The sequence below is a fragment of the Oncorhynchus keta genome, chromosome 2 (assembly GCF_023373465.1).
Source record: "Oncorhynchus keta strain PuntledgeMale-10-30-2019 chromosome 2, Oket_V2, whole genome shotgun sequence".
NCBI classification, from domain to species: Eukaryota; Metazoa; Chordata; class Actinopteri; order Salmoniformes; family Salmonidae; genus Oncorhynchus; species Oncorhynchus keta.
In genome coordinates this window covers 41,984,603-42,001,871 of record NC_068422.1, presented here as the reverse complement: position 1 = coordinate 42,001,871, position 17,269 = coordinate 41,984,603, and the positions used below count along the sequence as shown (strand labels likewise).

Genomic DNA, 17,269 nt, shown 5'->3' with positions numbered 1-17,269 from the left:
GAAATACAAAGCGAAACCAGGCTACCTAAATACGGTTCCCAATCAGAGACAACGAGAATCACCTGACTCTGATTGAGAACCGCCTCAGGCAGCCAAGCCCATACAACACCCCTACTCAGCCGCAATCCCAATAATACAAAAACCCCAATACGAAATACAACAACATAAACCCATGTCACACCCTGGCCTGACCAAATAATTCAAGAAAACACAAAATACTAAGACCAAGGCGTGACAAGCGCAAGCAGGAATGGGTGTCTATTACCACCAGCAGGGAGAGCCAGTGATTGGCTGGCCCTGGTCAGCTAACTGATTTCCCTGGCAAACTGGTCCCTAACACATAGGTGTGAAGTGCCCTATGCCACTGAACAATAGGGTCAGGCTGAGAAAGGTAATGGATTTCTACCTCATCAGTAAAAGGCTACAAAGTCTCTCACAGGCCCAGAGAGAGGGTAAAAGAGAGAGGGTTTTTAACAGGAAGGTTAGCTACTGTACTGGACTGACAGGTGGCTTTATTGAAGCTCTAACCACAGATGTACGTAATTTAAGTCTTTGGAAGCTTTGGATATGCACCTGAAACACCAGGTGACTTTACGATGTGCAAAATAAGCTAAGAAACAGTCATCTTTACTCATAGGGCAGCACTATATTGTCACAAACCTCTGCTCTTAAATCAGCTAGTATTCACTAAGTGATGATTTTGTGAGTCTGAGGCCTTTCCCACATTTTGCCAACCCTTGGTTCTGTGGCGGTACGCAAAGTCCTCAAACACTTTAAAGATGTTATTTCACAAATTAATTTAATTTTTTAATAAAAGTGTCGTCGGCTCAGCTTTAAAATTCCTGAGCTCTCCCAGGCACGGCTTCGCTGGCACGGGGCAGAGACTGGGGACGACTGAACCCGAGGTTTGGAAAATTCCGTGACAGGCTCTCTCTCTCTCTCTCTTTACTCTTTGAGCAGACCACACGACACCAGCTAGTGTCAGCAGATCCAGCTGAGCCAATTACACTGGCCTGTTTGTTATTTCAGGGCTGGAGATTTATCGGGCCGACCATTAATCACTGCCAAACGGACACTGTAGTGACGCTTTAGTTAGGTCAGCCTGTCATTATTTTAGCATGGGGTTTGGACTGCACCCATTTCTCACGTTACGGGAGCCAGTGCGATTTCAGCGCTATGCAGTAGCCCGCTCTCCCCCTGTGGAATGGGTTCCTGCTGTACTCTGAGTCATATAAAAACACACATAGCCTAATTGGGGAGTTCGGGGGTAGGGGCTGGGGGATAGGGTGTTGCCAGTGGGGAGGGGGAGGGGGAGGGGTTGCACTGATGGTATCCCAATCACTGTGTGGAAGGTGCATTTAAGTATATATGCTCTTTATTTAGTAAGATGAAATATCTGCCAATTTGAGAAAATGATCTGCCATTGGTTGAATATAAAGCCAGATTGTTTATGGTAATAGGAGATGAATCAAATCAAATTTATTTATATAGCCCTTCGTACATCAGCTGATATCTCAAAGTGCTGTACAGAAACCCAGCCTAAAACCCCAAACAGCAAGCAATGCAGGTGTAGAAGCATTTAGTTAGTTTATGGCGAGGAAAATAACATCAAATCATCAATCAAATCACATTTTATTTGGCACGTGCCAAATACAACAGGTGTAGGACTTACAGTGACATGCTTACTTACAAGCCCCCAAACCAACAATGCAGTTTTAAGAAAAACAAGTGTTACGTATTTACAAAAATAAACTGAAGTAAAAAATAAATATATAAAAAAGAAAAAGAAAAATAACAAAATAGAAAAATAACAAATAACTAAAGAGCAACAATAAAATAACAGTAACGAGGCTATATACAAGGGGTACCGGTACAGAGTCAATGTGCGGGGGCACATGTTAGGGCCTTCCTCTGTTAGGGCCTTCCTCTGACACTGCCTGGTATAGAGGTCCTGGATGGCAGGAAGCTTGGCCCCAGTGATGTACTTGGCCGTACGCACTACCCTCTGCAGTGCCTTGCGGTCTGAAGCCGAGCAGTTGCCATACCAGGCGGTGATGCAACCAGTTCTCTATGGTGCAGCTGTAGAGATTTTTGAGGATCTGAGGACCCATGCCAAATCTTTTCAGTCTCCTGAGGGGGAATAGGCTTTGTCGTGCCCTCTTCACGACTGTCTTGGTGTGTTTGGACCCTGATAGTTCTTTGGGGATGTTGACAAGCTCTCAACCTGCTCCACTACAGCACCGTTGATGAGAATGGGGGCGTACTCGGCCCTCCTTTTCCTGTAGTCCACAATCATCTCCTTTGTCTTGATCATGTTGAGGGAGAGGTTGTTATCCTGGCACAGCGCTACCAGGTCTCTGACCTCCTCCCTATAGGCTGTTTCATCGTTGATCAGGCTATCACTGTTGTGTCGTCTGCAAATGTAATGATGGTGTTGGAGTCGTGCTTGGCCATGCAGTCATGGGTGAACAGGGAGTACAGGAGGGGACTGAGCACCCACCCTTGAGTGGCCCCCGTGTTGAGTATCAGTGTGGCAGATGTGTTGTTACCTAACCTTACCACCTGGGGGCGGCCCGTCAGGAAGTCCAGGATCCAGTTGCAGATGGAGGGGTTTAGTCCCAGGGTCCTTAGCTTAGTTATGAGCTTTGAGGGCACTATGGTGTTGAACGCTGAGCTGTAGTCAATGAATAGCATTCTCACGTAGGTGTTCCTTTTGTCCAGGTAGGAAAGGACAGTGTGGAATGCAATATAGATTGTGTCATCTGTGGATCTGTTGGGGCGGTATGCAAATTATAGTGGATCTAGGGTTTCTGGGATAATGGTGTTGATGTGAGCTACAGACGTGAGTGCTACAGGTCGGTAATCATTTAGGCAGGTTACCTTGGTGTTCTCGGGCACAGGGACTATGGTGGTCTGCTTGAAACATGTTGGTATTACAGACTCTGTCAGGGACAGGTTGAAAATGTCAGTGATGACACTTGCCAGTTGGTCAGCGAATGCTTGGAGTACACGTCCTGGTAATCCGTCTGTCCCTGCGGCCTTGTGAATGTTGACCTGTTTAAAGATCTTACTCACATTGGCTACGGAGAACGTGATCACACAGTCATCAGGAACAGCTGGTGCTTTCATGCATGCTTCAGGGTTGCTTGCCTCGAAACGCGCATAAAAGTAATTTAGCTCGTCTGGTAGGCTGGTGTCACTGTGCAGCTTGTGGCTGTGCTTCCCTTTGTAGTCCATAATAGTTTGCAAGCCCTGCCACATCTGATGATGTAGTGGGACTTGCAATGACACCCTGTGTAGTAGGATTCAATCTTAGTCCTGTATTGACGCTTTGCCTGTTTGATGGTTCGTCACAGGGCATAACAGGATTTCTTATAAGCGTCCCACTCCTTGAAGGTGGCAGTTCTACCCTTTAGCTCAGTGTGGATGTTGCCTGTAGAACAGCTGGTATGTTCTTTTTTATCTTCTTTTACCTTTATTTATCTAGGCAAGTCAGTTACGAACAAATTCTTATTTTCAATGATGGCCTGTTCAGGGGCAGAATGTCAGCTCGGGGATTTGAACTTCCAACCTTTCGGTTACTAGTCCAACACTCAAACCACTAGGCTACCTTGTTTTTTAAAATGTTATTTATTTTACCTTTATTTAACTAGGCAAGTCAGTTAAGAACAAATTCTTGTTTTCAATGACGGCCTAGGAACAGTGGGTTAACTGCCTGTTCAGGGACAGAATGTCAGCTCGGGGATTCGAACTTGCAACCTTTCGGTTACTAGTCCAACGCTCAAACCACTAGGCTACTCTGCCGCCCCGTACGGTCACTGTGAGGACGACGTCATCAATGCACTTATTGATCAAGCCAGTGACTGATGTGGTGTACTCCTCAATGCCATCAGAAGAGTCCCCTAACATATTCCACTATGTGCTAGAAAAACAGTCCTGTAGCTTAGCATCTGAGTCATCTGATCACTTCTGTATTGAGTGAGTCACTGGTACTTCCTGCTTTCATTTTCGTTTGTAAGCAGGAATCAGGAGGATACAGTTATGGTCAGATTTGCGGAATGGAGGCCAAGGGAGTGCTCTGTACGCATCTGTGTGTGTGGAGTAAAGGTGGTCTAGAGTTTTTTTCTCTCTGGTTGCACATGTAACATGCTGGTAGAAATTAGGTAAAACTTATTTAAATTTCCCTGCATTAAAGTCCTCGGCCTCTAGGATAGCCACCTCTGGATGAGCGTTTTCTTGTTTGCTTATGGCCTTATACAGCTCGTTGAGTGCGGTCTTAGTGCCAGCATCGGTTTGTGGTGGTAAATAGACACCTACAAAAAATATAGATAACTCTCTTGGTAAATAGTGTGGGCTTCAGCTTATTATGAGATACTCCACCTCAGGCGAGCAAAACCTTGATACTTCCTTAATATTAGATTTCATGCACCAGCTGTTATTGAGAAATAGATACAGATCACCACCCCTCGTCTTACCGGAGGCAGCTGTTTTATATTGTCGTCATTCAGGCACGACTCATTGAAACATAATATATCACCGTTTTTAATGTCCAATTGGTAGGATAGCCTTGATCTACGCTCATCCAGTTTGTTATCCAATGATTGCACGTTGGCTAATAGGACTGATGGTAGAGGTGGTGGATTACCCTCTCGCCGTCGGATCCTTACAAGGCACCCGACCTACGTCCCCGATATCGCCGTCTCTTCTTCATGCGAATGCAGGGATTTTGTCCTATTCTGAAGTAAATCCTTTGCATCCGACTCGTCCAGTACGAGGTGAGTAATTGCTGGCATGATTTCCAGAAGCTCCTTTCGGTCATTTGAGACGGTGGCAGAAACATTATGTACAAAATAAGTTACAAATAATGCGAAAAAACACACACAATAGCGCAATTGATTAGGAGCCCGTAAAACTGCAGCCATCTCCTCCGGCGCCATTGAAACATTTAAGATGGTATGTTAGTCTTTAGATGGGATCTATATAAACATCTGTCACATTGTCAGCTGCCTCTAGTCAGATAATGGTAAATGGTAAATACATTGTCTTACTCAACGGTCATTTCATCTAAATGGATAAAAGGCAGCAATTGTTCCTTATGGGCATAAACAGTACACACACTCTCACACACACACACACACACACACACACACACACACACACACACACACACACACACACACACACACACACACACACACACACACACACACACACACACACACACACACACACACACACACACACACACACACACACACACACACACACACACACACTCACATCTGCTGTAACTGGAGCTTGAAGTTGGGCAGCAATGGGATTCTTCAAATTGCAGCCCCAGCGGTAATGGCATAAAGAGTTAAGCATTGCCTGCTGCTCGGCTCTGTCTAAAATGAATTATTAGCCTCATTTTCAGTGGGCAATTTCAGATACAGGAAGGGTGTGGGAGAGAAAATGAAATGACAGAGCAAGGTGATACACTGTGTCATCCAACAGAGAACCCCTCAATTGCTGAAACAACAAGTGTGACAGACTGATATGAATGGGAGAGGCCATCTCCAGTCTGCTGAGCTGTTGAATAGCTGTTATCTGCTCCTCTTAAAGCTCCCCCGCTGAATAGCCTTGCCGCCCCTTCATGGAAGACACGTTGTCTTCCATTTACACTTTACGATGTGGCCGAACAGTCAAGTGGCTTTTGAAAGTGAGATACATGAATAATGCATGGCTTGTGGTTGGACGCGTAGTGGCTTGGAGGATTTCATGAGGATTTCCCATCCCATGGTATGTATTTAAGGTTATACTGTACATCTGATATGCTGTACACCTAGAGGTATACTTTCTACTGTGTTGGCAGAGGATATACATATTGTAACCTCCTGTTAGACTTCCTTCGGTAAGTAAGTCATTTTCTGACCTGGAAGTGAATGGCTCCATGTCCGTCTACCCAGACAGTCTCTGTGCTATAAATGGAGCAGTCTGCAGACACAACAGACTCCGCTGGTCTCTGTGAGTCTGTCTGCGTCTTCCTCCCTCTCCCCTCTGGGGCCCTTGTGGCTGCAGTCCTCAGCCAGCCCCAGCCTGGCCACAGAGCTACAAATAACCCCAGTCCACTCTCATACAGCTCCAGTGTGGGACCATCAGGGATATGTCCAGGCATCAGAGAGAAGAGAGAGAGAGAGAGAAACAGATGGTGAGGAGGGGAGACGGAAAGAGTGGACGAAAGGGGAAATACAGTAGCGACGCGAAGTTCGGCTCTTTTTACGTACTTTACTGATTTTTTTCAACTCTTTCTTGTTAAAAAAAAATGAATATTTTTGACTAATTTCTTTAATTTGTAATGCCCAGAGCACGCAGGACCCCCTACCGATGAACAAGAAAGAGTCATGATTCTACAAGCCTCTCGTTCACTATAGGGGTATTAGAGCTGTCATTTGTGACTGAGACTTATACAAGTGTGCTTCAAACAATGTACAGTTTTGATTGGTAGGCATAAAAATATGATTATTTCTCTAACTTTGAAACGATGTCTTTGGGGCCGCAATTGGACTACATTGTGGACTAGTCTTGGCAGAACACAATGCTTGAATGCAGCGAGGGAGATATAAGCACGATATCGTTTGCGAACTGCAGCAGCCCCTTAAACGATTAGTTCTCGAGTTTGAGTTTGTTGAGCTGAACATCAATAACATTCAATAATCAATGAATTGCATTCGTTCTTGCACCATGCGATCAATGATCAGTTCAAACATGTATTTTTCTTCTCTTTGCTGCCTGCAGGATTAGTTGGTTGGAGAACGTATCCAGAGCCGCTAATCGTTTAAGGGGCTGCTGCAGTTCGCAAACGATATCGTGCTTATCTCCCTCGCTGCATTCAAGCATTGTGTTCTGCCAAGACTAGTCCACAATGTAGTCCAATTGCGGCCCCGAAGACATCGTTTCAAAGTTAGAGAAATAATCATATTTTTATGCCTACCAATCAAAACTGTACATTGTTTGAAGCACACTTGTATAAGTCTCAGTCACAAATGACAGCTCTAATACAGTATTAATCCCAGGTTAAACGAACAAGTGGAATGAGTGAATCATGACTCTTCAGTCATTAAAAAGAGTCATTCAAAAATATTGAATTGTTCACAAACTGCACATCACTAAGACACAGTAGAGGTCTTAAAAGGAAAATTAATGCACCTGTACAAGGGCACAATATAACCCCATCCCCTGCCTCCCGCCCCCATCCCATGCCCCCTGCCCCCCGCCTCCTGCCCCCTGCCCCCTGCCCCCTGCCTCCTGCCTCCCGCACAAAACACTTTACTCCATCTTGCAAAAACTTACAGTAGATACACTGCCTATGTTACAATGAATGGCGCCTCAGGCCTTCAGCTCCCCATTGGTAGGGATGTCACCGTTGGCTTTAGCCCAGTGTGCGGTGGTGTTGGTGTGCTACCTGACTGATGGAGTAGCAGACAGGGGAGAATGTTTGTGCTCCTAAATCGCTGGGCCTGCAGCCTTCCTGTCAGCCCAGTCCCACCCAACAGACAGCCTGTCAGTAGCTAGCTATGGTGCCTTGTCTGGGAAAGTCATTCTCCCCGCCGGCCACTGTCCCCCAGTTCTCCCACACAGACAAACTAGGCTCCCGCTCTAAGCTGTAGATCGCCGTGTTGGAAGGCTACATGTTTGGCTTCAAAGACTGCTGTCTTCGACCCCATACAGGGAAACATTGGACCACTAGAGTTCCACCAGGGGAGCTCAAAAGAAGACCCTCTTTTTCCTTGCAGACTCGCTTTCTCCATATCCCCCCCACATCCCTCCAGTCTAGCCTAGCCTGTGCGTTCTCAGCCCCTTCCTCTAGCATCCCCATGCGTCTTCTATGCTGATTGATGTCTGCGTTCTGTCTGAGACGCCCCTCCAGCTTCTCTCTCCATATGCCGTGCGAAGGATCTGCTTACATACGGAGGCAGCTCTTATGGAGGCAGAAGAGGGATAGAGGGATGAAGACGGACATGTTTTTATCACTGTTGAGGCCAGGGACTCCAAGCTGTGTCAGAGTAGTTAAGGCATGTGTTGAACATGGTGCAGGGGGGCTGTCCGACGACAGCAGAGCCTTCTATAGATCTCTATGTGCTAGGGAATGTGATCTGTTTCCAAGGCTTCTCCTGTCCATACTTCTCTATACCCCCTGTCAACGGTGATACCCAGGCCTTCTCTGAATGAACGCGCTTGTGGTAGTAGCTTAATCACCCAGAAACCCCAGAAAGTAAAGAGCTACAAACTGCTGGGAGGTAACGGCCAAATGAATGCTCAGCCCCCAGAGAGAAACCAGTACGTTTCTGGGTCACGGTGTGATGAGGTCGATGGAGGCAAACCCGGCATAATACAGTGAACGCTAGAGTGCAGAGAGACTGAACGACGTGAGAGGCGACGTCTAAGAAGGGACACTCCGCTGGCCCGAACTCTGCGTAGTCTGGAGCGATGGCGCAGCGTAGCAGACACAGGAAGCCCTGGTGTGACACGGGGGATTATACTGTAGGTAAAGAACGCAGGACCTCTCAGCAGGCAGCAGGCAGTTTGATGGAGAGGTTGACGGTTCTCATGTGTAGGCCCCTACCAGGAGCCAGAGCCTGAGTGGAGCCTGATATGTCTATAGGGTGTTAAAGGAGCAGAGCAGGTTGTTAAAGCAGACCTTTTCCCCCATCGGCTCTCCCATGCCAGCATCAGTCAGAGCAATGCTCCTTCCTACATGGGAACGGCGCTCCTTCCTTCTACTTGGAAATGACATTTGGCAAACTTGTCTTTTAAACACTATGTCTATTATGTATATAATACAGTTGGCTCACGTTTAAAACCAACTGTCTATTAGTCCTTGACTTTTGACTACATCATATTAGTTCCCCTTTATGTCCACATCTTTTTTTTTTTCATCTTATGGCAAATATTTAGGCGGCCCAAATGTCTGTAATCCAGTGGTTTTGCCTGCTTTCTGGTTTAGAGGAAAAAGCCCTCTCTCCCCTTGGCCATGCTCCCTGCATCTCTGCCCTGTCTGGTGTGAACAGCTGACAGCCGCAGACAAAATGTTGAGCTCAGGAGTCTGGGGTTTTGGGGAAGTTTGGGGGGGGGGGGGACATGCAAAGTAGTAAAGACAGGACGTAGAGAGAGACGTTGGTGAAGGGAAAAGGAAGATGTGAATGGGAGAAAAAAAAGGAAGGGGAGCTGAGGAACTTTCTATAAAGACGTGTGTCACTGAATGCAGAAAAGTAGAAGGGGAAAGGTTGGAGGAGGCTAGTCTGGGAAGGGATGCGGTAAACCTCGTACAGATGTTTGTGATCAATACTCTTCTCTCTGTCTCGCTAGTCTCCTTCTCTCTCTCTCTCTCTCTCTCCCTCCCCCTCTCTTTCTCTGTCTGTCTGATATGAGGGCTGGGTTTGGTGGTGAGGGAGGAAGGGGAGAGGATAGGCGAATGGGCGGACGGGTAGGCTGATAGTTTCTATCTCGGTGCAGTGGGTAGCCTGTAACTTCATCCTAAAGTGCAGAGAGGGACAGAGAGAGAGAGGAGGTGATCTTAGGAAGAGACACAGCAAAAGCATTTTGGGAGAACTTTCTTTCAGACAGAGGTGCCAAAGACCTAGAACATTTGCTAGGTGGGAGACAGGAAAGAAAGGGAGGGAGAAAGTGAAAGAGAGAAATAAGAAGAGGGAGGGGGGAAGGCAGAGAAACCAGGGCCGACTACACCGCCATGCCCACTCGTTGTGCGTCTTGGAATAAAGCATGGCATTGTGATCTGCCAATACCCACCTCTCAGGGAACTTGACTTTTGATGAAGAATTGGAGTGCATCCCAGAGTTTTGTTTGCTGAGCTCTCTCTCCCTCTGTTTTTTCTCTTTCCCTCCTCATGTTTCAGAGACGCCACCGGATTTAGAAGCAGTGGGAGAGAAAGAGAGAGGGAATGAAAGAGAAAGATAAAAGGGGAAAGGAGAGACACAACGGTGGTATATGTGAATAGAGAGGACAACAGTCCTTTCAGTTATTGTTTTGACTGAACTCTTTGTTCGTGATCGTCTGTGACAGGCCACTCAAGGTGTTACCAACTAACCAATGGATACAAGACTGACTAGACTCTCCCTCCCTTCCCTCTTCTTTCTGATGGTGTGCTGTGCATCCCGGCTGGCAGTGGGGAACCACACGGGACGGATCAAGGTGGTCTTCACACCCACCATCTGCAAAGTGACCTGCACAGGGGGGCGGTGCCAGAACAACTGTGAGCTGGGCAACACCACCACCATCGTCAGTGAGAACGGCCATGCCGCAGACACCCTCACTGCCCCCAACTTCAGAGTAGGTGAGTGATCTCTGGTCCAGTGTATCATCACCCTTCCCCCAATCTGCTTCCGTCTTGTGTTCATCAAATGTGGTCGCTGTCTTGTGTCTGGTGATTAATGCGGTAGAAAGCATCCGGCTTCAGGGTGGTTTATAATGTTGTGTGTGTTGGTGCGTGTGCGCATGATCTGCATTCTGTATTCTGAGGTGTGAAGCTATTTTGATGATTGATGTTTACATTATGTGCCGACTGTATTTTCCTGCGTAGTATCTGATTTACACGCTACATACCAGGGATTATCAACTGGATTCAGCCGCAGGACGATTGTTTCTCGAGCGGATGGTCAGGGAGCCAGAATATAATCACAAATCATTTGTATACTACAAATTGACCGCAAGAAGCCCAAACAGATATCAAATTTGACTAAAACATAATCATTTCAAACCTTGCTTACATTTTCATATGATCTCAAAATGTAAATCACTTGGAGATGATTTCCTGGTGTTTTTACAGTATTTGATGTCCATCAATGATGGTCAGAAAACTTGGGGGCCAAATAAAATCATTCGCGGACCAAATTAGGCCCGCGGGCTGCCAGTTGGGGAACCCTGCTATATGCAAAATAGAATAGTGACTGTTCCAATACAGGATCACAAAAGGTGGGTGTTCCTTAATGTGTTGCACAGACCCTGAAAAAGTCTAGTATGTTAATCTGTCTCAATCCTTATACGGAGCTCACCACTGTCTGTTGCCCCTTGCTCTTGACACAGACATGTGGGAAAACCCAAAGAAAACCAATTCCTGTCTGACTCAGCAGCAAACACAGATAGGAGAGCGCTCGCTCTGCTTCTGTGACTTTAATCATGTTTACATACTGCTTTACTCATCTGATATTTAGAAACTTCTATTTTACTGTATTTTAGTCAATGCCACTCCGACATTGATCATCCTAATATTTGTATATTTCTTAATTCCATTCTTTTACTTTTAGATTTATATGTATTGTTGTGCATTGTTAGATACTACTGCACTGTTGGAGCTAGGAACACAAGCATTTCACTACTCCCACGACAACATCTGCTAAATGTGTGTACGTGACCAATACCACTTTATTTGATTTTGTTACTCAGTTTGTGGTTCAAGACACTTTCTTTAATCATCACTAAATGCCTATATCATGTTGTGATGTGCATGCAAATTTAGCAGCTTAACTTGCCTTTTCCTGCTCTTTGTGCAGATCTGCAGTCTCGAGCGTTGCTCTGTCCGTGTGACTGTCTCTTTAAATGAGAGCACCTGGCGCAGTATCAGCCTAATGTACCCGTCGAGGCATGCAGTCTGTCCCAGGCCGGCTCTTCCCTACATGCTCAGAGCCAAGAGAGCTATTAAGTAGCACAGACGAGAGCCTAAAAAAAGGAGAGCAGCGTTTTATTTACAGTGTGCGGGCCCATCTCCAGCAGCAGAGATGGAATAAATCCCATGTTTGTTTATCATACCTGAGTGATGAGAAAGAAGGAGGAGGAGGGAGAGTGTTGCTTCATAATAAGAAAAGGGGGGATGTGTCCCTGCTTGCTACAGGGTGTTAGCTAATTAACACGCTTACCAAGCCCATAACAAGCTTAAGTTGTTTTGTGATTTGTGACTCATTTATCCAGGGCGAGTTGCAACTGTACTTTTTACCCACTTAACACGGTACTAAATGCCTGTTGGAGGCTCTGTAAAGGAAAAATGTATTTTACAGTCCTGTGGAAAGAGGGTTAGATCATAGTGGTGGGTTGAACTGTGCTGTTCTTACGACATTTTGTGCAATTAAAACACAATACATCCTTTGAGAATATGATAGGAATAATTTGATGATGTGGGTTGGATTTGGGGAAAACAAAGGCGTTGAGATGAGGGGGGAAAAAACCTGCCGGTGATTTTAAGCATCCGTCTGATTTACAAGCAGCAGCAGTCTCATTTTCTCCACATTCCTTTTTGGGTTGCTGCCCTGCCTAGTCAGCGCTCAGGGCTGGAGGCCTGGTGGTTTTGGGCCGCCATATTACCCTCTGTCGCCGATGGAGACAGCCCCTCAACTCTCCTGCAGTCCAACTCCGCTAGACTTGTATGTGGAAAGAGAGAAGGACCCAGCTGCACAGTTTACTACTGTACAGTCTACTGGCTTGCAGATTGTATAACGGTCTCGTTCAGTTTCCATATCAGCTCCTTACTGATAACGGAATAACATTTCTCCCTCGCATCCTGTCTGTCTGTCTGTCTGTCTGTCTGTCTGTCTGTCTGTCTGTCTGTCTGTCTGTCTATCTGTCTGTCTGTGTCTCTCTCTCTCTCTCCACTGTCACAGTATTCTATGGGGGATAAGGGACCCTTTCAGAGTGGTGTTTCTCCATAACTCAGTTTTCTTTTTGGCGTATTGTGTCCCCAGTTGTGCGCATTGCCTGTCCAAGTATTGTGAGCCTCCTGGATCGGTCCAGGCTTCATATTTAAAAATGGCCACGGCTGCCAGTTAATTTTGTGTGTTCGATTCGTTCTAGACGATTTCATCAAAATAATTCCTCTGTTTCCTATTATACGGCCATAGCGGGAATGAATACAAATGTATCAGCACGGCGTCTCATTCTTCTCCTCTTCCTTTTAACCATGTCACTGTACAGTAATTCACTTTCCACATGCTTGGCGATTGGCCTCTGGGCTTACTCTTGCAATTATCACTTTCCTCTCTCTCAACCAATGAGTGTAAACCTTGGGATGTATCCATGTTCTCTCATATTTGCTGTTTTTCAGCAACAGTTGTCGACAACAATCCCCCTCCCCACCACCGGCTATACTACCCTTAAAGAGATACTTTGGGATATTGGCAGAGTCAGAGGAACTGATGGATACCATTTGTATGTATTTGTGTCCAGTAGGAAGGAAGTTGGAGGTAGTTTTGCAAGCCAATGCTAACTAGCGTTAGTTAGCAATTGTACTAGCGCTAGTTAGCAACTTCCTTCAAACTGCATTCCTCAGAGACAAGGCCATATCCCAAACTATTTAATACAATTCTATTTTGCAATCTGTCTCTGTTGTTCATCCAGTTAAACCTGTACTCGATTGAACTCAAGATGGAGGTGAGATGGAGGGAAGCATTTTATATATACCCCTTCACACAGCACCTCCCTACAAATACACAACATGGCCAAAAGTATGTGGACATCCCTTCAAATTTGTGGATTCAGCTACTTCAGTCACACCCGTTGCTGACAGGTGTATAAAATCGAGTACACAGCCATGCAATCGCCATAGACAAACATTGGCAGTAGAATGGCCGCAACTGAAGAGCTCAGTGACTTTCAACGTGGCACCATCACAGGATGCCACCTTTCCAACAAGTCAGTTCCTCAAATTTCTGCATTGTTAGAGCCGCCCCGGTCAACTGTAAGTGCCGTTATTGTGAAGTGGAAACGTTTAGGAGCAACAATAGCCCAGCCGCGAAGTGGTAGGCCACACAAGCTCACAGAACGGGACCGTCGACTGCTGAAGTGCGTAGCAAGGTAAAAATTGAAGCAACATCAACACAAGAACTGTTTGTCAGGAGCTTCATGAAATGGCCAAGCAGCCGCACACAATCCTAAGATCACCATGCAGAATGCCAAACATTGACTGAGGTGTTGTAAAGCTTGCCGCCATTGGACTCTGGAGCAGTGGAAACGCGTCTCTGGAGTGATGAATCACGCTTCACTATCTGGCAGTCTGACGGATGAATCTGGGTTTGGCGGATGCCAGGAGAACGCTCTCCAGTGTCCCAATGCAGTGTCAACTGTAAAGTTTGGTGGGGAAGGCCCTGTCCTGTTTCAGCATGACAATGCCCCCGTGCACAAAGCAAGGTCCATACAGAAATGGTTTTGTCGAGATCGGTGTGGAAGAACCTGACTGGCCTGCACAGATCCCTGACCTCAACTCCTTCGAACACCTTTGGGATGAATTGGGATGGTAACTGCGAGCCAGGCCTAATCGCCCAACATCAGTGTTCGACCTCACTAATGCTCTTGTGGATGAATGGAAATAAGTCCCCGCAGCAATGTTCCAACATCTAGTGGAAAGCCTTCCAGAAGAGTAGAGGCTGTTATAGCGGCAAAGAGGGGACCAACTTCATAATAACGCCCATGATTGTGGAATGAGATGCTTGACGAGCAGGTGTCCGCATACTTTTGGCCATGTAGTGTATGTCCCATTTCAGGGAAGAGGTAAAGAAAGAGGCCGATAGATTTCCCCGGCTCTCAGGACAATTTCCATAAATGTTCTAATTCCTCAGGTAACCTGTTCAGTTTTTACAGAGGTGAGAAGAACCGGAATGGAGGGTTTCCCATTCCATTTTTTGGACGTCCATGTTAAGTTTGGGTGGAGGTAGTTGTCTGGAGGTCTATGTGTCTGGAGTCCTGCATGAGACTTGATTAATGAGCATTACACACTAATAGTGCGTTTAGGCTTTCACTGGACCAAAGGAGTGTAATCAGGTGTTTGGTCGGTGCCTAATTGAAAGCATGTGAGGCTCCCGGGGAAAGAAACAAGTCTGCAACTCTCTCTCTGTCTGCCTTGTAAAGGAGAGTGCCAGGTATTTAACTGAAACACTTTCACTGAGTTTTATAGGCTCCCTTCGCTCCCACGTATGCAAGTTATGGATGGGTGATCATCTGGTGAAGAATAAAACCTGTAGCTATGGAGGAAGGGGAGAGTCCAGCGGGTGCCAGTGGCGGAGCGTGCTGGAGAGTTTATGAGCTGTGCAGCTCCAGCCTTATATGGAGCTGGAGATGGCTGGAGTCAACTGCTCCTCTGGTATCTGTCATTTCCTCCTTGTCAGATTTCATTAGTTTATAATCACCGCACTGTCATTTCCTCCCTCCAAGTTTTGTTTTCTTCTTTGTAGATTGCATTTTTTTTGTCATCCCTACCTGTGAGTCAGGGAAGCGCTGCCCTGTTTTTACAGTCTCAGTGGATGGGCTGCCTGTGGTGGAGTGGGAAGCAATGGGGGCTTCTCTGGTTGCCAGATCCTGTGCCCGCAGTAAACACCAGGCACTAGCCTCTCTCGTGAGTCTAGGGTTGCCTTGTCTGGGCCAACCTGCCTCACTGCTCTAACCACTAAGTGGGATTTTTCTGTGAAATGCCAGACACCACATCTTAGAATCTCATTAGGCACCCAGGGGCCCTACACTGTGTTGCTGCTGACCCAGCCTCCTCTAATCACACATCCCTGGCCCGCGGAAGGAGCACAGCAGCCTGCATTAATGAACAACTTCCAGGGCTCCAGGGCTCCAGGGCTCCGGTCATCCCTCTCTTTCCCTCTCTCACTTTCCACTCTCAACCATTTAGTGGATGATGAGGAAATTAGTCAGTGTGGTTGTGTGTGTGTTCGTCAGGGGCGCAACTTTGGCTTTAGAAGTGGGGGGGGACATAATTATTATTTATATTTTTTAATTATCCAGTCGGATAAACATATCAAACAGCCTACCGACCTCTCGAAGGAGTCTGCGTGGTCCTAAAGCACACCATTGCCTCGTTTGGATCACATTCCAGTGATAAAACTGGGGGGGACAAAAATGCAATACCAGAATGTGTCGGGGACATGTCCCCCCAGTCTCCAGTGAAAGTTGCGCCCCTGCCGTTGGGGTATTTGTGTTAACTGTATCTGTGTACATCTGTGTGTGTGCGTGTCCACAGTCTACCAGGTGAAATAGTCTCCTTAAACTCTTTTACTCTGTGGTAGTCAAGAGGAAACATCTGGAGCGCATAAGACTGTGGCTGATTTTGGAACTGAGGTACTGAGGTCACTCTCTCTGACTCAGCTGATTAAGGCAATTTAGGCCGTTCATATTTTAAAAACCTTTGCAGTGATCATAAAACCAAACCATGTACACTTTATCACTGCTTTGATGACATGTTGACATTGCTATTAATTGTACCAAAAAAAAAACATGTAAAAAGAATATTGAATATTTTGTGACTACTACGATGTGTGGATTCATTTCTCTTGAATGCTCTTACATTGGTTTCCCTTAAGTGGCTGTCTATCAGAGGTCAATCAGATCAGGTCTGATAAAGTTACATGGCTGTTTGAAAGAGTGGCACTTCCCTTCCCTTCCCACCCTGTGATGTTTTGGCACACACAGCTCCAGTAGCTTGTTTTCTGCCCACAACACGATGAGTGTGTAACCATTATGGTGTGGTTAGTGGTTCTAGGGGATGGGTTGACAAAACACGTTCTATCAGATGAAGTTGGGTGGTTTTGGGGGCCATTCACCCCGGTAAGCAGTCTATGTAGTTATGATCTCATTAGGCTCTGGGAACCACAGCTGTGGCTTCTGGTGGAGGCTCTATGACATCATACTGAGGGCTGCGGAGGAGGAGGGCAAACCGGATGTCAATCAACAAAAGACACAGTTACTCATCACATTAGGCATTGTGATTGACATTTTTAATGCGCGAATGAACCTCATTCAAAGAGACTGGAGGTGTCGGGTCACGTGGTCAGGAAAAATGACCGGCCCTACGTACTCATCCAATTCGGTTTGATTTGGGTCCCACCAAACCCATGATTATCATGTGTAGATCCTGCTCTGTTCAAATGACCCGTCAGTACAAATGTGGCAAACGGCTTGTCAACCAGTTTGATTAGCCATATATTCTCTCTCAAAGCACATTTGACATCGATGCTGTCTCTTCCCGTCTCTTATGTAAACAATAACCCGTTGTCCCTGAGATGCCTTTGCATATCAAACAGGATGTCACCTGATGCTCCTAATGCCACCAGCTGCATGGTAATGACATGGGTCAGACCTGGGAGGGGACTGGTGCTGGGGAAGGGCAGAGTCAGAGAGGACTTCAAACAGAACTCTAGAGCAGGTCCCTGTATGGGCCAGATAGGATCAGAGGCAGCCGGAATGTGAGGTTTGGGAGCGGTGTTGTAGTCACCATAATGAGAGGGTT

General features: G+C 46.4%; 1 protein-coding gene across 1 annotated transcript in view; it reads left to right on the top strand.

Annotated features, from left to right (window-relative positions):
• Window positions 1-17,269, top strand: part of LOC118361335 (latent-transforming growth factor beta-binding protein 1-like) — a 139,753-nt gene that overhangs the window by 42,353 nt on the left and 80,131 nt on the right. Inside the window, exon 5 of the mRNA XM_052476912.1 lies at window positions 10,166-10,333. Coding sequence (XP_052332872.1) covers window positions 10,166-10,333 — 168 coding nt within the window. The remainder of the gene's footprint in view (window positions 1-10,165; window positions 10,334-17,269) is intronic.